The sequence below is a fragment of the Biomphalaria glabrata genome, chromosome 7, assembly GCF_947242115.1.
Source record: "Biomphalaria glabrata chromosome 7, xgBioGlab47.1, whole genome shotgun sequence".
Classification (NCBI taxonomy): Eukaryota; Metazoa; Mollusca; class Gastropoda; family Planorbidae; genus Biomphalaria; species Biomphalaria glabrata.
In genome coordinates, this window is record NC_074717.1 from 2,329,746 (window position 1) to 2,354,087 (window position 24,342).

Below are 24,342 nucleotides of genomic sequence, written 5' to 3' on the forward strand. Positions count from 1 at the left end.
GATTAAAGTTGTGTGACTCAACATGTAATTATGCAAATCAATATAAAGTTATTACAGGTAGAACGTAGAGATGAATAAAACGCCGTGGCTATGAATATATTTCTAGGGTTAGCATACGGACATACACTAAATGATAGAGAAAGAGTGGGCTAAATAAGAGTCTCAGGCACTGGAGAAGATCGAACGAGATAATAACAGAACAAGAGAAAGCTATTAAAATAAGCCTATCGAAACTCAGACTGACCAGTTGGTAGACTGACCGACAGACGATAGACTGGATCGATCAATAGAGAGCCCACTACTAGAGACATACAAGACTGAAAATAGATTACCACTAGATAGATACATTTGTGATACATTCAAACGTTGCGGAGACAAAGTCAAGGGAGACTACACCTGAAACAATTTCCCCCCCCCCCCCAAAAAAAAAAATAATAAAGGAACTATTTATTTGATTGAAACAAAAACTTTTTTCTTGCAAAATCAATCGAGCGATGTTTCATACTGCCATTTGAACTAATACCACATTGACTACAATGTCATAATATTGGGGCTAGGGCCCATCAAGACATTGATACAAGGCAAAAAGGTGTTTTACGATTTGTTCACTTGGCAGCGCTATTCATCACATCGTGGCGGGCCCTTTCAGCACATGAGCTGTCAACACATTCCTCTAGTTAGCTACACCTGTGAAGAATGCAAACGTCAGTAAATGCCTGATTTACTGAGAAGCGATTTGAGAAGGTGGTTTCTGGTATCTAGTTGTAGGTCTCAGCATTTCTTAGAGGAAAAAGACAGACAGACAAACATAAACCTCGCTTTGATCAAAAGCTGTCATTTACTCACAAAATATAGCTCCCAAGTAGCCGGGTTTGTTGCTAGTATTAATTACTAGCCAACTCAAGTATGTACTCGTATGGAAACTAACACTACTAGCTGATACCCGGCTTCGGAAAAGTTGGAAGAACATGAAAGAAACAAGTGATTGCTGTTCAAAAGAAGTAAATTCTTAGTGTAGACTGTAAACTGAAGAGGGAGGAGAAAGTGACAGTGGAATCTATATTATGACGTGTCACCGTGGTGTTAGTAGTAGGAAGACGATGTCTTAGCAAGTCTCATATATAAACTTAAATACACACATACTCTCTTATATACATACATACCTACTTCAAATACAAACACCCCGTTCACACACACACACATTCATAAATATATTGATATCTCTCTCTCTCTCTCTCTCTCTCACACACACTAATATGTACACACATATGTTGGCCTACACATAGTAGCTATTAAATAAATACACTCCTCTCTCTCACACATAATATTCAAATGATACACAATCTCTCTCTCACATATAATATTCAAATAATACACAATCTCTCTCTCACACATAGTATTCAAATAATACACAATCTCTCTCTCACACATAGTATTCAAATAATACACAATCTCTCTCTCTCACACATAATGTTCAAATAATACACAATCTCTCTCTCACACATAATGGCTATTCTATTTTTGACTTGAGAAACTATCGATGCGACTCGAGTTCACTCGCCAAGACATATTCCTGGGACTTGCATAAAGGGATCAAGGGGTCGCATATGCGTCATGAACCCTCTCTCGACCTTTCCAAAGAAATGCTAGACATTACATCTGGTACAAGACTCAGTTGTGGTAGATGCCGGAAGGAAATTCTTAGTAGGAGATAGGTCACTCTGATCCATAACTCCCCTCCCCCTCCCAGTGTCTGCTGTGGTGAGACTTGCTAAAATAAACCTTGAGAGCAAAAAAAAAAAGAGGAGCCCCTTAAGCGTTAGAAATACTAACTTGGGTATTTTATTGCGACATCTCCTGCAACTGTGCCGTTCTAACAGAAGTCATAGAATTTCTAGCAGGCTACATCATGTTTGATTTACATCCCACGTGACTTCAGGGTAACTACAACCCGTCAACGTTGTGTATAATGTAGTAATTGTCTTAGTGTGCACTGGTCTATTTATCTCAACATAAATCAAACTAAGCTCTTAACGCAGACCAAAATAAGCTCTCAACAAAGATCAAAATAAGCTCTGAAAACAGACCAATATAAGCTCTGAACGTAGACCAAGATAAGCTATGAACACAGACCAATATAAGCTCTGAACACAGACCAATATAAGCTCTGAACACAGACCAATATAAGCTCTGAACACAGACCAATATAAGCTCTGAACACAGACCAATATAAGCTCTGAACGTAGACCAATATAAGTTCTGAACACAGACCAATATAAGCTCTGAACACAGACCAATATAAGCTCTGAACACAGACCAATATAAGCTATGAACGTAGACCAATATAAGCTCTGAACACAGACCAATATAAGCTCTGAACACAGACCAATATAAGCTCTGAACACAGACCAATATAAGCTATGAACGTAGACCAATATAAGCTCTGAACACAGACCAATATAAGCTCTGAACACAGACCAATATAAGCTATGAACGTAGACCAATATAAGCTCTGAACACAGACCAATATAAGCTATGAACGTAGACCAATATAAGTTCTGAACACAGACCAATATAAGCTCTGAACACAGACCAATATAAGCTCTGAAGCTTGAGGAGGGAAGGACCATGTGATTGTGTGAAGACCTACACTACATTATATTGTTTCCCTCCCCAATACCAGTGTTGGTGGTCAAGCGGTTGGTCTTCGAACCGAGGGGGTCTCAAGTTCAAATCTCAGTCAAGACGCATATTTTACAATTCGAGATTTTAAGTACGCCCCTGATTTCACCCCTGGCTCCACCCCTAAGTCTCTCCACCCCCCAGTTCTAATAGGTGCCTGAAATACGTTGTGGTCATTGTGCTGGACACATTTGTTAACGCCGTCCACGGAAACAGATGAGCTTTACACCGTCTGCCTCCATAGATGGCAAGGTGTGAAAGATTACATCTTTTTTTTTTTTGCTCAGTGCTGGGCACGTGAAATGTTGGCACCTGAAGACGACGCTATGAATAATAATAATGTCTTCTACTCCGAAGTTTAAGGATGAGCGCAGTGTTTCACAGGGCTAAGAGTACATGTATCTCTATATATCACAGATAAGTTTAGTGGGCTTACAGATCAATGAGAATGTTAGCTATCAGTCTGCTTATTTAACCGTTAAACTTGTGAAAGGTAAACAGTTAACCCATGCAAACAGATCACTCTCTAGATACCATCGCGCATGTATTATACAACCCACACACACAATTGTACAAACATACTAGCGAAACAGCCCGGCTTCCTACAAAAATGAACCAAAAGATGTTACCCACGTTAAATGTAAACATCAACATATCAGGATAATCCGTAACATTTCAGTATCTGTAAGAACTAGATCTAGATCTGCTGAGACATGTCTATTGTAGCATACTTAGCTTAAAAGCACAAATTGTTCCTACATGATACCGGCACCACAGATCTTTAGATTAAAACAGAAGAAATATCACAGAAACGCACTAATGGCGGTAAAGACGTCTGCAAGTGATAAGGGAAAGTACTCGGCTCTAATCACGTAAATCAAGTCATTTCTCGTATAAAAAGACAAATCTTGAAGATCAACTTATTTCTCTACTATCAATTTAATTCTCTTGATGGCATCGTAGGACGTAATCATCTTCTTTTTTGAAGTAACGTCTGTATTATATAAGAAGATAAGATAAGGACCGCAATGATGGCAATGTAGAGTGTTGCCTGTAAACATGTACGAAATGGCCAATAGTTGTGTAGGCCGAAATCGAGGCAATGAATGCTTGTAGACTAGTGAAAATATAACTAAGGTCAGGGCCGGCCTTAGCTAATTTGAGGCCCTAGGCAAAATGAAAGATATTTATAGCCTAGTAATTGTTTTCCTCCGTGAACGAAGTGTCCACATGAACATAGAGTATTTAACTCTTTCTCTCCGTAAATATTTACCACATTCTAGTGGAATCAACGTTGGTATCGTCAGTTAGGAGAGAAAGAGTTACGCTTAATTCACTAAGGTGAGAATAACTAGACGTATCTTTAGTACATGTTTACTATTCTACTGATTTGAGTTGGTGAATATTCTTTGATGTAGTCTTGCGACCTTTGATATGCACAAGTTTTTGGTTTTGTTTTTGTTTTAGCAACCCGCACTCTAGAAAACTTGTTCTTCAGCAAGCTTCACGTGAGACAACGGGTGTACCCCAATTGGTTTGACACGCGCCACTTAACGTCTCAAAGACGATCTTTCAAATGACCCGTGAAATGAATCTAAAAACAGAAACTCATTTACCGAACGGGGCACTAACACTACGCATTTCTGTGTGAATCTGTGTGGTGTGTGTGTGTGTGTGTAGATGTGAGTACAGCTTAACAGATCGACCCACCTATCTGGCGAGGATGTACAACATGTGTGTTTACATGATTTCCCCCCCCCCCCACCGACCCCTCCCGCGTCTCTAGATCTAGATCTCCATCACTTACAACAAGGTATTACACATGACATTTATCTAGATCAGTGATGCACAAACTACGGCCCGAGGACCTAATCCGGCCTCTGTGCTATCCGAACTCTCGAGATTTCTCACAGTGCAGAATGACAGAGACTGAGTTCCGTAGTCTTCGAATTTTTTTATTCCTTGGCGATGTGGCCCACGTGCCGGAATCTTATTTAACCCGCGTACCGAAAAAAATTCGAGTGCGTCACTGACCTAGATGAAAACTTAAACTGCTGGAAGTGTGGGGAAGGGAGAGTTTGAAAACATCGCGATTATAAATCGATTTCTTCTGATGACAGAGACAAATAAAAACGGGGCGTGTCAGGACGTGTCAGGGTGTATCACACGATAAGAAAATCGCATATAATCAGAAGTGAGAGTTCTCCGGGGAGGTGATGACTTGGTTGGATGGTTCTATCGAATAAATGTCTGGTGACACGAGACTTTTGAATTCGCCAATAAATATGGTGTATGTTTGCAGTGCAATAATAACAATAAAATGGGAGGCTAATAATAGAACAATGAACATTTTTTAACAGCTTTGATATATTTGCATATTTTTGGAGATTAAATGATAGCTCCACAACAGGATTCAAATATTAAAACAAAGCAAAGAGCCTGACTGTAAAGATAACTCTAGGCTGCTCTACAGTATTGAGATTGACTGATAGATTTGAACGATCGTTAACGAATGATACTACGAAACTAATACGCACTGATGTAAAGAATAGCTCGATCTGCCAGATAAGCTAACACACAGTATTACTATTTCAACCTAGCAATTTCAAGTAGTTTATACCCATTTCTACTTATCATCTGTATTACTTGCAGCGCCCCTTTGCTTAGCAACGATCAAGAGTGTTTTAGAACTCTTAAAGAATGGCAACATAAAGAGTGTTCTAGAACTAGCTTCTTCTTTGTTCACATTTGTATGTTGAAGGTTCAGATCACTAATCCGATATCTGCCATTAACTACGCAGTGGTTTCCAGAACATGCACCTTTCCATACAGTTCTTCTTCTATAGGAGGGTTTTCGGGGCCAGTGTCTTGTTCGGGACTCTCGCTGGAGAATGTAGCTCTCCATACAGTTTTTCTTCTAGAGGAGGAGTTTTTGGGGCCAGTGTCTTGTTCGGGACTCTCGCTGGAGAATGTAGCTCCACATAGAGTTCTTATTCTATAGAAGGAGTTTTCGGGGCCAGTGTCTTCTTCGGGACTCTCGCTGGAGAATGCAGCTTTCATGGGCATTGTCGGCATTCTCTGGTGATGCTCCAGAAGTGCAAAGCTCACTATTTTTGGCTTCCGCAACATGTGTTGTCTCATTCTGTTGTGGCTGGTTCTGAGACGAAATAGATGTTGGTCATGTTGTAGAGTTAAAGTGAACGTGCTTTTACAAAGCTTCTATCAACTCACTCTGTCTGTCTGGTAAAACAGTGTGTACACGTTATTTATCCCACACCCAATACATGAATCAAATAAAAAAAAGAAGTAACCACTTAGACAATTAATAGCTGGTAATTCATTATTTCGTTACATAGTAACAAGGGAAACTAATACTTCAGTATAAATAGATACATATATGTGTAAATTTGCTGGTTTAGTCACCTTTAAATAATTGTTAACGCTATTTCTCCCGCACGCATGATCAGATCAAGTTCATACTTTAAATAATGATTTATTGCCCCGGATGTGGCAAAATATGTAGGTCACAACTGGGACTGCGCAGCCACGGGAAATACTGCATTCCTCACTTATCTTCGGACTCGAAGACTAGCCTTATTATTATTATTGTACCTAACAAAACATGACTCGATAAACAAAATTAGTCAATTAATCATTGGTAATTATTTTGTTTGTTATCGAAAAAGGAAAATAACTTGTAAATTATTGTTAGATATAGCTTTTAAGGACGGAGTTCTTCCCCTTGAGATAAGCTTTGTTTTCTTTAAAAAAAAAAAGAGATTTTTTTGTCTTTCTCCTACTAAACACAAGGAAGAGAATTGTAGATTTCGTCATTGGAATATTGAATGTTATGATGATGCAATTGCCGATCAAAGTCAAACACAAGTTTGTCCATCTGTTACGTCATTGAAGTCAGAACTTACTCAAGAGCTCTGTTGTGTACTGTGGTGAATACACAGCTTGCAAGTTTTGAAAGACGCAGACCTAACTTCAAAGTTCTGCCAAATCTGCTCTTCTCTCTCTATGGTTGGTGCCAACTTTTTTACAAAATATAATCCAGTGTATTGTTTTGTAATATCAGACTAGTACACCAGCAGTGAGCCGTGTTCAAAAGAATACTTGACACGGAGGCTGGAGGCGAGACTACAGAGCAAACAACCATGGTGTGTTCAGCTAGGTGTGTCGTCACGTGCGAAACAGGTAGCCAGACAGAAGGACAAAACAGATCAGATGGGCTTGTGGGCGGAAAGAATGGATGGATAGACAGACACATACATAGACAGACAGGCAGATAGATAGATAGACAAACGGATTAGATTAGATTGGATTTTATGATAATAGATACACTAATAGATAGACAGATAGATACAGAGATAGATACAGAGATAGATACAGAGATAGAGATAGTTTTTGTTTCGGTAGTAGTTTTATACAGTCGGACTATAAAGAAAATAAATGACAAACTTGACAGCGGGCTAGCCAATAGCTCAACTTCTGCTTTGATTTATTAAATATATATATGTACACACACACACACACAATCTATGACGCTAACTGGCGGGAAAAAATCAGTAGCAGACGACATCGGCCACCCGTTGTGTGACGTAACAGAAGGGAAGACAATCATGTGTTTCAAACGAAAAAAGGTCCACACCTCAAGTGAAATTTTGTTAGATGCTAGATAACCTTGTCACACATTCTGTTAGATGCTAGATAACCTTGTCACACATTCTGTTAGGTACTAGATAACCTTGTCACACATTCTGTTAGGTGCTAGATAACCTTATCACACATTCTGTTAAGTGCTTGATAACCTTATCACTGTTTGTGAATAGTGTGATCTGATAGTTGAGGTATCGTAATATATTCGTATTGTTATAAACACAATTTACAATCTATTTAACACTTACATTATTATAAGTATCTTGAGTATGCTGTTTATGTAAAGTTACTCGTACAGAACTTAAGATATATGAGACAGATGATGTAAAGGTCATATGTTTCCATGGCTAACGAGGGTGTTATGTGGCCAGCACAACAACCAACCGCCTTTACTTTTCTCCAAGGTGCCCATTAGAGCTAGGTGGACTCAGAGGTGCACTAAAGATCCCGAAATAAAATATCCCAGTCTTCACCAGGATTCGAACCCGGGATCCTCCGTTTCGGAAGCCAAGCGCTTTGCATGTTGATTATGTGTATATTGTTATTATTTGTAATTTTGACTGCACTTGTAGTACTTGTGCTTTTTTGTCAAAACAAATAAAATTGTTACCATTGTTGTTGAATTGCCCCTGTACCTTAGAGAACTGATTACTCCATATGTCCCCCAGAGAGCCCTACGCTCATAGGACTCAACGCTTTTAGTGGTGTCACGTTTCTCCCTCAAAAGCTACGGTCTGCGGGCTTTTTCAGCGCACGGACCAAAGGTTTGGAACTCACTCCCCGTTGGTCTCAGACAGAAAACATGCTATACCACTTTTAAGAAGAACATTAAGACCTACTTGTTTAAAACTTTTTTTAGATTAGTTTTTGATTGCAATTGTTGTGTTTGTAATGTTATTACAGAGCCTTGAGCCTACATTTTGTTTGTTAACAGCGCTTTATAAATAAAATTATTATTATTATTATTATTATTATCACTCCTGCTACTTATATAGGCACCACACTTTTTTGGGCCTTTTATGCCTTCACCTTTCAAAGTTATCTTCCAGTGTCTACTTTTTTTTTTTATTTAATTCGACCATTATATTTTCTTCCTCCCAGATTTTAATGATCTCCCTGTTGTTGTCTTGTGCAATGTTGATGATTGTGATTGTTGTGTCTGTCTGATTGTGTGTCGGTTGTTTTGTCCCATTGTTTCCCGCAAAGCAAACAGCGTTAGAATTGCAGGAAACAATGGGGGACTGCCCGCCACCAGATGTCTCTACGTGAAACAAAGCGCATCCTGAGATCTAGGTTGTTGTTTTTTTTTTCACATGCTAAGTTTTTCTTGTTTTTTTTTTCTCCATGTTTTTAAGGCGAAAGTTTTTTTTTGTTTTTTTTAATCCAGTTAATTGTAAAAAAAAAAAAATGTTGAAAAATGAAATTAGAGAAATACAAATTTCAAGAGTTTTTTTTTTAAAAAGAAACTTATAACTATAATTGGCTTCATTAAAACAAGTTTGCCAGGTTGAACGAAGGTGGAAAGATATAAAGATGAGATGCTTATATAGTTCGTCCATCGTGGTTCGATGATGACCACTTTTGTCTTCCAGGGGGGGGGGGGGGGGGCTGAGGGCTTTGCACTGGGGATTTGTGCCTCCTCGTGTGGCTGGTGAGACCTATGTGAGCCCGGAATGTTCGGTAGCACATTGGGCAGGTTATTCCAGCTAATGTGTAAATGTATAAATAACATTTTAATCAACCGAAAAATATGAAGATAAGTTTTGTTTATATGAAAATCTATACAGAAAAGTTTTGGTATATGAAAAGTAATAAAGATAAGTGTTTCCATGAAATGCTATAAAGATAAGTCTGTTTCCATGAAAAGCTATAAAGATAAGTTTGCTAATGTCAAAAGTTATAAAGATAATTTGCCTCTTTGGAAAATTGTAAAGACAAGTTTGCTTAGGTGAAAAGTATAAAGATAATTTTGTTTCTATGGAAAGCTATAAAGATAAGTTTGCTAATGTCAAAATGTATAAAGATAGTTTGCTTATTTGGAATTTGTATCTTGAAATTGGCTAAGTTGAAAAGTATAAAGATAAGTTTGCTAGCGTGGAGAAGAATAAAGATAAGCTTGCCAGTTTGAAAAATGTTGCTACGTATAAAAGACAAATAATACAGAAGCGGTCAGCTGTATAAAATACCCAATTGTATATCAACAATGTAGAACGCTTTATTGCTAATATATCTTGATGCCGTAACTGAAATATAGATCACAGTCCTTGAGCCAAACTTTTGTGCATCCACTGTTTTCTAGAGAGTTATCGTCCCCTGAAACTTAAACTGTGCATGGAAACGTCTGTAGATGTGTGTGCACACATTTTGACTTGTCTCGCTTGAATAGAGAACAACAACAAAAAAAAAAAGCTGCATATTAATGTGGCCGATTAGCACAAATCCAAATCGCATATAAAATTTGGACCGCATTTCCGTTCAATTGTATCAGCGTAATCTCTACACATGACACGCGTAGCAGCGGTCCCTGATTGTAAATACATTGCATACATTATGAGGCGGGAGGTTAAGTCACGTGTGAATTACGCATGTGTGCATTTAAAAAAATAAAATGAGGGGGATGGGGGGGGGATAAAACAGGGTGAATGGACCTCGTACCTGAGCGTAACTTACGTCAGGCATAATACAAGAGAGGCGCCCCTATGATACACACTCCCCCCGGGCGGTTCTGGGATTCAAACTGATTGACAAGATGTTTCTGAGGGAAGGCAGTTTATATTTTTATGGATAAAAAGGAAAAGGGTGACAGGGGGATAGAGGGAGAAAGAAAGAAAGAGAGAGAGAGAGAGAGAGAGAGGCATAATAAGGGAACGGAAGAAAGCGAGGGGGCGTTGTACTTGATTCAAAAGCCTATTTATTGGGTAAGTGTGTCTGTGTGTGTGGGATTGAGAGATGCAAAGATATAAGATCTGTCATATTGATGACGTCTCTCTGTACTCAATATGTCAAACACACACAGACACACACAGACTCAGGTTCAACAACCAGGTTAAAGACGAAGGTGTTCCAGCACATAACTGAGATGGTTGTTACCTAACTACTGTTGGGGCGATACTGTTGTTCTTCTAGCGAGTGCGTTGATGGCATTCCCGTTAGATCTTGTTTCGGCACCCTGCTCTTAGGAAGTGAAACATGTGCATCATTCCGTGCTAGCCATGGAGCTCACTCAACTTGTTCTATAACTCACGTAACTTTTGTAATATTTTATTTTTCAGAAACTAATCACATGGCGTAGTACTGGACGTCAGCACAGGACGTCAGTGATAACAGTGTCTCCGAAGACGTCAAGATTACAACAAACACGACGCGCTACCACAGCCAAGACAAACACTTAGCATTGATTACTTTGTGCTGGTTATTCTACAGCTGTCGGAACATGTTAAAATGATCGCCACGCAGTACTGGCAACATGGACACGATTCATTGTTCACTTTGATCCAAGTTTGAAATAATTCCGAGGATTATGACTGACTCGAAGACACGAGGTGTCGCCTCGCTGGCTTCAACGCTATACGCGCGCGGATAAAACAGTTCTGTAAATGGATTTTTTTTTTTCAATCATACATTGATCAGGGCGTCGAGAGTCATTCATCGCTAAGTATTGGATCACCTTTTGATCTAATGTCAACTACAGTGCCTCTTATTCGCTATACACCATAAAGACTTACCAGGGACAATCCCTATTACTTACTTCCAGATGTAGCCCGGCCAAGACAAGTCATTCCCTCAGGTCAGTTCCGGTTTTCTTCCAGACATGAATTGCATCAATGATACAAATCTGGAGAATGACACTGACCCAGACATTCACAGCCTGGACTCTGTGGCCAACGTCTCCTCGGCCAGCAAGCTGGTCAACTACTACATCACGGATGTGGCCATGCCGGCCACCTGCGCCCTGGGCATTCTGGGTAACCTTCTATCCCTTATGGTGCTGACCACGGAAAAGCTGCACCGGACTTTAAGCAAGATGGAGATCTCCGCCCACATCGGCCTGACCGCACTGGCCGTGTCGGACTTTCTCTTCTGCCTGTTGGTACTTATTGTCACACAGGTGAGTAGTCTTCTCTTGTAAAGTGTGATTCAAAGAAAAGTGAGCGAACAGCTGCGGATATGACCCGTCCAAAGGTCAAGAGGCGTGGTTGAACTAAGTGTAACTATCTAGAGAAATGTGTGCAGTTTTAAGTATTTAAAAGATTCTTTGTATTTAATGTAGAAAATCTCATTTAGCTAAGATGGGTATTTTTAAAAAGCCAAACCAATAGATGGAATTTTCTGAAAGTACCTATAAGTATAAGCGTAGCTAAGGATTTAGGGGTCCGGGGCTTGACCTCTTTAGGGGCCCCTGCATTTTGTCATTCGACATCATATTAGATTAAATGTAAAAACATTTCGGACACTCTTTTCGGGTACCCCTTCAAGTGGGAGCCCAGGAGGAGTCTCAAATTTGAACACCCCCCTCCCCCACCCTAGCTACGCCACTGAGTCTAAGAACTTTTGGGTTTGGTTTAAATTAAAACTTGTATAATTCAGTGTTGACTAGGTTTAGGGATTCATTGTGCGACTTATGAATCAATTCGTCTTGGTTAGGTGCAGATTTGGGGTAACTGGCATTTAAAAAAAAAAAATGAAAGAGAGAGAAAAGAAGAGAAACCGAGAAGGTGAAATGAGTTGGGCATGTGGTAGAACCGGAAAAGAAAAGAGGAACATTGGGAGACATTCTAAAATAAATAAACGAAAAAAAAAGCAATGTCAAGGACGCTAAACTTTAAGATCACAGTTGACTTTTTTTTTTTTAAACTGCAAGCAGCGGAGCGTAAAAAAAAATAATTAAATAATTATTCTGTGGGGCTAAAAAAAAGAGTGCACAAAATTCTGTGTGTTAAAAAAACTCCGTATTACGTACACCGATAACATCGAAATATTAGCTAGGAATAGATTTCCCCCCTTTTTATGACATAATACATTCACATATTTTGTGTGTGTGTGTGTGTTTCCTAGGTGCTGAGGAAAGGGAGCATTAATTGTTAAGTCTTGTAGAATGATGCAAGATAAGCGGCTCTGTCATAATCCTATGTTAAGAACGGGAGACGACCCAGAGATTGAAAACACTAAAAGTCGTGTCTTTCTTTTTTTTTTGTAGTGAGTTAGATTTTGTTTAAGTATCAGTTTATTTTATTGCTATTAGATCTACATGTCATCTCAAATTGTATTCGTCTAAATTCTAAATTGTTAATCAAAGTTGTATTTAGTTTTGGTTTTAGAAGAAGTCTGTTCAAGTTATTTAAAAGTTCGTGAATTAAAATAGCATGCGCCTACATCGGTTTATTTGTTAATTTAAAATCTGGTATTAGACGTTCAAAAGAGACTAACGCAATACACATCAACTCAAAATGTATTTATTTGTAACGCACAACTCAGCGCATCTTAAAACAGATGTCAGATTCAATTTGCGAGTCAAAAGTGTCCAGAAGTGCAGAAGAGCTCCACGGTGGCTTCCACCATCCGAATGTCTAAGGTTGAGAACAGCTGAACAAAAAATGTATCATAAGTTGGGCCTATTTCTTCCTGAAGTTCTTTACTGCCCAGGCACCTTGTCTTTTGTTGGAGACTAGCTAGCTGACTGGTTCTGTGGTATGCGCTCTGGACTGTGATCACGATGGACCCGTGTTCGAATCCTGCCCACGGCTGGGTCAGGACGTAGCAATATGAAAAAACGTCTGAGACTTTGAAAGTCAGATTTATTCGGTTAGACTGGCATAAAGTTTACTGACACAAAGTTTGCTGACACATAGCTTACTGACACATAGCTCACTGACACAAAGTTTACTGACACAAAGTTTGCTGACACATAGTTTGCCTGTCTAGTATATTGCTTTACTTGTATCTACTACTTTGACCTAAAGCTCACAGCTATCTGGCCAACAAGGGGTGTGAAACAAATGTCCTCAAAACAATACCATGAATCTGGTCATTTCAAGCTTGGGCCATTTTTCCACCGGCCAAGTCGCCCTTAGGGGACGGTCATTCATCTCGAGAGGGAAATGTGAAGAATGTATTTAGTTAACGTCCGTCTGTCACTGACATGACAGTGACATGTACTAGCTTCAAAGTGAAACCAAAAACAAACTGTTTGTCCGTCATAGATTTAGGTTTACAAATTGTTAGCCTATCATAGATTTAGGCATATACTTCTAGAAAGCTGTTTAAAAACTAGATAAACGGACGTTCTCTCCTAAACTTAAACAAGAAACGACAAGGAACGTCCTCATTGGATGGCAGTAGCAGACGAGAGTCACGTGACGCGGAAAGGTGCCGGCTATCGATACAATCTAACAGTGTTAAGGAGTCCCCGTGTTTTTCTAGCGATACTTCCTAATTCGATTTCCCCGACTTATACCGACTCCTCACGAGCTCCAAGTGCTGGACTGCTGGCTCAAAGTCAGCACGTTTTTCTCTAAGATCAGTATCCTCGCAGAGTTGGTCTGACGGGGGATTCAAGCTCTTGACATTGTTTTCTGTGTTGATACCTGTCATAACAGCTGAGTACTTCTTCAACCTAGTACCTCATCAACTCAGTATATCACCAGCTTAGTACTTTATCTAGCGTCCTAACGACTACAGAAATAAAACCTAATACGTTTCAAACTGTGCTCGGGTTTTTAACTGGTTTCAAGTTGGTTTTAGTTTTCAAGTTGGTTTTAGTTTGTTGAGATTTCTTCGAGGAGTCATTTCAATTACTGTTTTACAATAATATTTATCGTCACTGGACTTAAGGCTGTGAACGCTGTCACTTAAATTGTGATTGAAACAAATCGTTGGCTTGTAGTACAGACGTAATTTCATACATAGAGATTATTTCATTCTATCCTAAATCTCACTCAGAAAGACGGTAGCAGGCAGGTTTGGAAGGCGGCAACATTGGAGAACAAAGTACACAATCAGGCAATCATTACTTGATGCATGACTAGTTCTATCACCATACAGCACTGGGTTATATCTAAACACCTGTTCATGTTCACAATAGCAGGCATTGAGTAGATCTATGTACCTAGTGTTGATAAGTGCTGACTAACTGGCTGACGTTTTCACAGACAAAAAGAAATTTAATAGATAAGAAAATAAAATAGAAAAAAAAAGTTTTTAAAAGAACAATGACGTCTAAATGTGTGTCGCACTACTCATGGGGTGTCTTGACCGCCTAAGTCTGCAATACGGTTCACTCTGGAGACAGGCTTGTCTCCCATTGACTCTGACTGCTTCAACCTGTAGTTAGTTCTGTCTCACAGACTTACTCTCCCTAACCTAACGACCAAGAAAAGTTTTTGTTGACTGTATGTATAGACAGTACAGTTATAATTTTGTTTTATCAGTCCATACATTTCAGTTTTCTCTCATCAGTCCATACATTTCAGTTTTCTCTTATCAGTCCATACATTTCAGTCTTCTCTTATCAGTCCATACACATGTCAGTTTTCTCTTATCACTCCATACACATGTCAGTTTTCTCAGTCCATACACATGTCAGTTTTCTCTTATCAGTCCATACACATGTCAGTCTTCTCTTATCAGTCCATACATGAACGTATTTGTTTCTGTCTCACACTCTAGAAGCTAGATGTTTGACAACTTTTATTTGTTTGTTCGATCAGCCTTCTGAAAACAATCAAATGGGAAAATATTAAAAACCATTTTGAAAACAGCATGTACGTGAGACATAATTTGTTAAAAAAATCTAACATGACACCTAACATAAGCGCATTTTAAATGACCCTGTAAAGCCGCTATTCGTTTTGTGCAGTCTGTCTGTCAGTAACGTTTAGATCTGAATAAAAAACCAACTAGAAAATCTAGAGAACATTTTTATGTGGTTTGCTCAGTTTAGGCCCAACTTTTCGTCTTAGGAAAGCCAACCGTTTAATTTGTATAATTAATTAAGCGTCACTTTAAAAACAATGCTTAAATGTAAGGGAGATACTATTGACAATGAAAGATAATTTTAGTGTATTAATTGGAAGCATTGATACGTGCAGTTTTGTCGTCAAAAAAAAAGGTATCAAATATATTTATGTACACATGACTTACTAAAGTTTTTTCTGGTTTATTAGCTGAAGCTAACAGAAAACGTTAATTTTTATTTCTAAAAACCAAGAATGCACAATGTATGCGCAAATCTTTACACCCTTTTTATAAACGAAATTTAATAGGCAGTGATTCATATGAATAATGTGACATTCTAATGGCATGTCAAGTCTCTTGTCTTCAACTTCCTTTTAGACAAACCTGCCGTTACCCTCAAATGTCTTCACTTGTTTAATGTTCAATTCGTCTCAGATATTGGTCTAGTCATCTGAACACTCCAACTTTCTAATAGAGAACGAAGAAGACTTGTTTAATGTCAGCGTGACCAGACCGGAGTAACCGAACCTCAACCCTTCACTACATTCCGACTCGGTTAAACGGTAAATTTAAATAAGGAAAATAAATCAGATCCTTGTCCAGTGAATGTCCACAAAATCCAATCTCTTCACCAACCTGTATGTCCAGCAATTGACTTCCAGCGAACGTCCTGAGTGCAGGAATCAATGGTCAAAGTTGACTGAGCTAACATTAACTCATGCCTGTTAGAAGCGACAGAGCTACACATCCTTTAGACAAATCTAGCCACGGCAGGACTCGACATCCTGGAGTTAATGGTACCGAATTAGTCCAGACGGTCAGTCGTTCATTTGACCCCCAGACACCCCATCTTTTGACTAAACTCGCTCACGTGGTATTAGCACGTGAATTGTCTGTCAAGTTGCATGGATTTTTAAAAAAAGTGGGGGTGGGGGGGGTGTAAAGAAAAAAAAATTGAAATAAAGCTTAAATACGAAGAAACGCTTCATAGACATTTTTTTTTTTGACAAGAGCATTAAGCGTAGATAAGGCATTATCTTCGAGCCGGAAGATTAAGGATAATTGCAGTACTGCAAGCGATAACTACATAGACCCATTTGCGACCTGCATATTTTGCCAAAATCTGATGCAGACAAAGCCGTTGTTAGCCGAGGTCTATTAAATTTTCTTTTCAGCCATACTCAGGGTGCTTTGACATTTAGCCTGCGCTAAGTAATGTAAATTGCATTGCGCACACAACAGACTACTTGAAAGCCTTGTTATTTCCAACAGACTTCAATACATCTTTATGACTAAATCATTTCAATAGAATTTAGAAAGGCTTGTATGTTGTTTTATGTATTTAAAAATGTGTTCCACTCTACGAAACTCCAGCATTAGGACATGATGGCATTGTTTCTATTGTCTCGGCAACGCAAATCACTGCTCCCTCTCGTATACAAATCGACCAATCGAGTGACGCGATACACCGCGGTATGCAAGAGAGCGCAGTGTACCAATCGAATCAAGGATTACATAGCAATAAAACACAAAGTGTTTGACCAATCGAATGAAGGGTTACGTAGCACTGAAACCTCAAGTGTTTGGCCAATCGAGCAGCTCTGGTGGAGACGTCGTCCACAGCGTTACTCGGGACTCGGCGAAGACAAAAGGCGCCATGCCGAGGCGCTAAAAAGTAAATGACGCACGTCAAACGAACAATTATTTACACACATTTACACTACGGCAATGTAAAGCGTGCCACATTCACGGACGACGTGGTGACAGCAACAATAGGCTTTTTATCGTAGAGAGCAAACATTTGGCTCGCTTGCAAACAAATGTACTCTCTTTCTGAATGACTGTATCGCCCTCTTTTCTTAGAATAACCCAAGGTCCTGTCTAGCTAGTGTCAATACTCCTAACAATGACACGAGCTTTCTGCAAAGTTCTTAACACCATTTTTGTTCGGATTCAGAAAAATTAAAGTTAAACATGTGTTCTTTCAATAAGTATTTTGAGTTTTGTTCACATCTAGATCAAAAGATTGTGTCTTCTGTTTAAAAGTAACATAAGAAAAGAGAATTGTAAGGCCCCAGACTAACATTACATTGGCACGAAATCTTTCAGGACTAATAGACTAAAAAGTAGGTCAACCTGTGGAGGCACAACAAAACAAAGACAGTCCTTAGAAAAGAATATCACAAGTTGATCAGTTCAAATGGTTGCCTGGTCGTGCGGTATGCGCGCTGGACTGTCGTTCGGACTTCTCTACGGTCGCGGGTTAATACCCTGTCCGCTGCCACCCCCCGTGCTCCTGCGGGAGGATTGGACTAGGAAGTAAACCATCTTCAACCTTAACGGAACATCCGAAACATGGAAAACATGTTACAAAAACAAACGAAAATGTAGCCTAGTTAAGAATAGGAAGAACGCTGTAGCGTTATGGCACATAGACCTTCTTCACAGAGTCATTATAAAAAAAAAAAAAAAATTAGTCTAGAATTCATTGATTAAGACCCCAAAAAAAAAAAATTCACTTTGTTTCTTTTCGCTAGATAATGCCAGTAAGAATCTTCATCTTTTCCAATGTCATGAAATAAATATATCTCGAATGTTCTGGATTTGGATTGGATTTTTGGCACATCGACAAAATTCAGGTTATGTGCCCATAATCCCCTAAGCGTTACTTCCCCTATCTAGGTCAAGTGTTAAGAGTTACCCTACTGAGGTATTAAAGCAAGGTCCAGTCACAGCTCCAACAGTAGACAAGTTTTAAAATCTGTTGTAAATATGTATTTATTGATAAGTAGTTTGCCCCATCTCAGTTCACTCCCGGATAAGGCCCAAGTAGTTTCATAGGGTCAACGCCATCCAATAGTGTTTGGAGCTTGACTGTTCTAAACTATGTCCCTCTACTCTGAAAGTTCACAGGTCAACATCAGATCTCAGTTATCTTTCTTTCCAGTACTCCTCCTCCTCTTCGTCACTTTCATAGATTTGCGCTTGGGGTGGGGGAAAGGGGAGCGGAGAGGAGCGCCCTTGGGCGTGTCATAAAATGGTCTAAGTGGTCTAATTCTCTGATTGCCAATAGGTACACGGAATGGAGAGAGGGGGGGGGGGGAAAGAGACGAGTTTTTAAAAAGCTGACGTGTGGGGGTGTGGGTCACAGGGCAATAAGGTCACAGAGAATTTATTTTTTTGTTAGAAAGGGGGGGGGGGAGGGGGGAAATCGCATTTCAAAAGTTTATGCTCACAAAATTCCATTCAAAGGTCTGCTGGCATATTATAAGCACTAGTCTCGATAAGGTCATTCTATAAGCACTGGTCTCGATAAGGTCATTCTATAAGCACTGGTCTCGATAATGTTATTCTATAAGCACTGGTCTCGATAAGGTCACTCTATAAGCACTAGTCTCAATAAGGTCATTCTATAAGCACTGGTCTCGATAAGGTCACTCTATAAGCACTAGTCTCGATAAGGTCATTCTATAAGCACTGGTCTCGATAATGTTATTCTATAAGCACTGGTCTCGATAAGGTCATTCTATAAGCACTGGTCTCGATAAGGTCATTCTATAAGCACTGGTCTCGATAATGTTATTCTATAAGCACTGGTCTCGATAAGGTCACTCTATAAGCACTAGTCTCGATAAGGTCATTCTATAAGCACTGGTCTCGATAAGGTCACTCTATAAGCACTAGTCTCGATAAGGTCATTCTATAAGCACTGGTCTCGATAAGGTCATTCTATAAGCACTGGTCTCGATAAGGTCATTCTATAAGCACTGGTCTCGATAATGTTATTCTATAAGCACTGGTCTCGATAAGGTCATTCTATAAGCACTGGTCTCGATAAGGTCATTCTATAAGCACTGGTCTCGATAATGTTATTCTATAAGCACTGGTCTCGATAAGGTCATTCGGTTTGAATAATTTCTAAATAAACTGCAAGTAATACAGATACTCAATGACCTTATAACAAATAAGACAGATACTCAATGACCTTATAACAAGTAAGACAGATACTCAATGACATTATAACAGTAAGACAGATACTCAATGACCTTATAACAAGTAAGACAGATACTCAATGACATTATAACAGCAAGACAGATACTCAATGACCTTATAACAAGTAAGACAGATACTAAATGACCTTATAACAAGTAAGAGAGATACTCAATGACCTTATAACAAGTAAGACAGATATTCAATAACTTATATTAGTAAGAGATAAACAAAACGCTTACAGATGACCGCTACAGTAACAGATGACCAGTGGTAGTTGACTAACGTCAAAACATATACCAAGAGCTTAACTATTTACAGTCTGTCCACAAATAGCCCTGTACAGGCCATCTATTGACCAAACCCTACGCTGTGATGTCCCAGTGAGTTACAATTCAATGTACAATCAATGTTGTCTTTTGATCACCTTTTTTCCTTCCAGAAAAATATTTATTTGGAGTCCGGGAGAAAAGCGGGGGCGGAGGGAGGAGGGGGAGTTTTCTCTTTTATGACGTTGGTTTCAGAACTTGGTCATTACAAAGCGTTCCAGTGGTCTGGGTTGGACTGAGTGTAGAATCAAGTCAAGAAACTAGACCTTAAAAAAAAAAAAACAACTTATCAAGTCTTGTTGACCCACGGTCAAAGAAAAAATAAAATCGAAATGAACCAAGGGCCAGTTCGAGATGACCATAGAGTGGTCCATCTTGACCAATGGGTTACCGAGGATTAAGTCTCGTGAGTTAAGCACCGATTTGAAATTCATCACAACATTGTCAGCGTGGAGACACAAGGGATGTCACTCTGCTCGGGATGTCTCCCCGGTGATTTGTGCACCATTCGGTGATCCATGGGTGAGTTTGGCATGGGAGCTGCATGAGCCTGTCCAAAAATAAGTGCTCATTGCGGGTCAAAGGTCAGAGCGTGGCGCGGCAAACAAGAAAACTGAATCAATTGAAAAAGAGTTGTCGATCTGGAAACAAACACAACTATTGTTGATCTAGCACTACTGAGACAATTATCGTTAGACTAGCAGTGACAAATAACAGAGACAAAAAAATGTTAATATAGCAACAACAGACACAATTATGTTGATCTAGCAACAGACACAATTATTTCGATCTAGCAACAGACACAATTATTTCGATCTAGCAACAGACACAATTATTTCGATCTAGCAACAGACACAATTATGTTGACCTAGCAACAGACACAATTATGATGACCTAGCAACAGACACAATTATTTCGATCTAGCAACAGACACAATTATTTCGATCTAGCAACAGACACAATTATTTCGATCTAGCAACAGACACAATTATTTCGATCTAGCAACAGACACAATTATTTCGATCTAGCAACAGACACAATTATGTTGATCTAGCAACAGACACAATTATGTTGATCTAGCAACAGACACAATTATGTTGACCTAGCAACAGACACAATTATGTTGACCTAGCAACAGACACAATTATGATGACCTAGCAACAGACACAATTATTTCGATCTAGCAAATGACCACGACCACTAACAGAAAAAAATACAATTTACACCACAGGTCCAGTGCTCAAGCTGGTAACTCAAGAGCAAGTGGCAACTAAACACGGTCTACATGCCCAGATATAAACTACGTAAGGGGAATCACTCCTATAATCAAAATAACTATAAAAAAAAGTTATTTCCCCATTATGTCACAGATGACCTGCTTTGAGCCATGTCAAGGAAGCAGCCAATATCAATGTTATCCCCATCTAACACAGCCGGGAATTTTTCCGTGGAGTGTTTTTTCGTCCCATTGGCGAATTTCATGCACTGCGTTGCTTTGATAAGTGGGGCTACATCAATCAACTTAAAACAAATGTTAGTTTTAAATAGAAGCGAAACTCTAAATATTTATTTCAATGGCTGCGTGACTTAGTTAGATGTTCTCTCGTGTTTGATGCCAGAAGTTAATTCCCTTCTCATATTTCACACCACTTTGCAGAGTCTAAATAAAATCTATCCGTCCAATGGACGGGGCATGAAGCAAGTTATCGTTAGCGCGTGGACTTGTCTCGTTTGGTGCAGTAGTTTCAATTACTGTAGAGTTTGATCCGATCTGGACGTACTGATAAGGCTCCTTATCTGTGATGGGCTAGAACAGAGAGGTGTATAATATCTTTGGTTTCGCTCTCACTCAGGATAGGTCAAGGTTATTCCTGATTTTTTCACAAGTCGCCAGTAGCCAATCGCGTTGTTGTATTCAACTGTTATAATTCTATTAGACGGTCTGTGGTGTGCAGAGTTTTTTTAATCCGAGTCAACCTGTTACAGACACTGCTGATCAATACAATTAGCATCTTATTTTAATAGGAAATAAGTGGCCTAGTCAACATGGCGGAAGCAAACTTAAAGCGAATGTTTTCTTTTTTGGTTCATGGCCAATTTCAATGATTAAAAGAAGATGATCACACAAATAATGCTAACAGCAAGACATAGACAGAGGATGAAAAACAAAGTGATTTTTATGTTTTTGTCAAACGGATAATTTCAAATCCAGGAAGTTTCATCGAAATATTCTTTACACAACGTACACCCGCCCCCTTCCCAGGTTTCACTGAGTTCTATGTATTTCCTTTATTTCTAGCACACATCCTCTCTCTCTTTCAATTTCTCTCTCTCTCTCTATCACACACTCTCTCTCTCTCTCTCCTATCTGTCTCTCTCTAGTTCTTTTCCTACTTCGCCTATCAAGTGGACATTTGTCGTACGCTAATAGGATATTTATTTGTTCGTGATCAGACAACGAAACTATCTTAAAATGAACAGACTTTCAGATTGAGTTACCTCGCTTGAAACAAAAATATTTGTCTATTTTTCTTGACTATAAGACAACATTTGTTGTCTCTCCGTTACCTGTTCAGAAGAACGCCACTCCAGATGTTCCTGCCCGTTATAAATAGATCGGGAATTCCCTGCTGTCAATTAAAACGCGTTGATAGCTTGAACACATCCAGACTATGCCACGTCTAGAGACAAAGTAGTTTAATGATGTGCAGTTTAACACGTGAACATTTAGTAATGAATTAGATCACGGAATGTTTCTGATGAGTCTGTCCGTCGTATCTTTTAAAAGCCATGTATGTCTGTATAAGAACAGAACTGAGATTGAGGCAGGGAAATAACAAAGAAGAAAGTGTTTGCATCAAGACCTTAAAGAACGAAATAGTTTTGAACGTGTGCCAATAGCAACTTTGCTAACATCTAGTTTAAAACAAAAATTTATAGATAAAAAATAATCGAATATTTCATTATGTTCGCAATGCATTGTGTGTGTTTCTATGTCTGTGTGTGTGTATATGTGCGTGCTGTTTTGTGTGAGTGTTTTTTGACCCCCAGTACAAATAGTTTCTTCCACAAGTATCATTCAACACGTGGATATTCTTTTTTTTTTTTTACAAAGCTTATATTAACTCACCCCGTCTGTCTGTCTGTCTGTCTGGGTGGGTGGATTTCTTTGGCATGCTTTTGCTCCCACTTCCCGATCTCAGAGCAAGTTGAAATGTTTGCACAATTATACATTATCGATGATCACACACGAATCAATAAAAAAGAAATTGACCAATTAATTAATTAATTAATTGTAATTAATTAATTTTGTTTCATATAGAAAGGGAAGATAAATCTTGCATTATTGAGAGATATGGCAGTGATTGAACAGTACTCTTTTCGTGTTTTTTATTCCATTTTCTTTTTGCCACATACAGTCATATTATTTTTAAATAGGGCAAAGGGGATGGGGTTATCAAAATCTTGCTCATTTGATATCTTATTGTACTATTAATACTAGACACTTCCCTCTCCTACCCACCCCTCCAAGCAATTAATTTCTTGAACTTTATTTAAGAGAATCTTTTCATAAGCCAAATTGAACATCTTCTCTAGACTGAACACAGAGAGGTCTAGGTCTCGCCTGAACTAATGCACGCTTTCTCTTCTCACTTCGAAACAGTACGCTAGTGTTCCGCGAGCCCTGAATAAGTGTTCCGCGAACAACTGAAATAATCAACTAGTAGGCCAACGTGTGAATTAATCTCTCTAAAAAAAATAAGCAAAGTGTTCCGCTAAATACTCAGAATGTGCAAAGTGTTCCGCTAAATACTCAGAATGTGCAAAGTGTTCCGCTAAATACTCAGAATGTGCAAAGTGTTCCGCTAAATACTCAGAATGTGCAAAGTGTTCCGCTAAATACTCAGAATGTGCAAAGTGTTCCGCTAAATACTCAGAATGTGCAAAGTGTTCCGCTAAATACTCAGAATGTGTTCTATTAAGGACAAAGTTTGGGAAACACTGGAATACAGTAACGAGTCACGTGGTCCTGGCTAGCCTGTAGTTCAATACATGTCATTTCATCAGTTCATGTCTACTACGTTTTATGAGCAGGTCAAGTATTCTGTGAGCTCCACTCCTAGCAGCTTACTTTATTCCCACCCCCCCACTCCCCCCAAGTGCAATAACGAGGTATTAATAATATCTCCCACACAGAGCGAGTCATCTCGGCCCAGGTGTTGCCTTCAGTCTGGGTCTCATCACCTGGCCAGCTCTAGGCCAACTTCTTACTGGCCGCCACCCACTCGTTTTGTTTTTCTAGTGAACAGTCTCAGTGCTAGGTTAAAAAAAACAAAACAAAGTTTCATGAGTAAGAGAATCGCTTGGCTAGGTGACCTAATGAAAAGGCGTTTCACTGCCAGACGTGGGGCGTCGGGGGCGGGAGGTAGGAGCGGTTCAAGCCCGGGATCATCCACGACGATCACACGACAGGAAACTATTTTTTTCTTTTCGCGTCCATGTTTTTGATACGAGGTAACAAGATCAATCACATCTGACTTATTACGTCACACACACCTATCCACTGTGACCATGAACCGACCTTCAAAAACAGTGTTTTATAATAGTACCAAATTAAGTTGACTATGAGACAACTACTTATATATTCCTCTTCGGCATTGGTTATTAGCAAGAGATTTTCAGCTGATGAGTTACACAAGCAACTGAAACCTGTTTTAAAAGTGGT

At 39.2% G+C, this 24,342-nt stretch overlaps 2 protein-coding genes across 2 annotated transcripts in view; one reads left to right on the forward strand and one right to left on the reverse strand.

Annotated features, from left to right (window-relative positions):
* The window catches only part of LOC106063047 (ATP-dependent DNA helicase Q4-like), a 402,519-nt gene that overhangs the window by 202,826 nt on the left and 175,351 nt on the right, over positions 1–24,342 (reverse strand). The window lies entirely within an intron of this gene.
* Positions 1–24,342, forward strand: part of LOC106055090 (G-protein coupled receptor 84-like) — an 89,403-nt gene that overhangs the window by 29,375 nt on the left and 35,686 nt on the right. The window contains exon 2 of the mRNA XM_056034886.1: positions 10,617–11,452. Coding sequence (XP_055890861.1) covers positions 11,156–11,452 — 297 coding nt within the window. The 5' untranslated portion in view covers positions 10,617–11,155. The remainder of the gene's footprint in view (positions 1–10,616; positions 11,453–24,342) is intronic.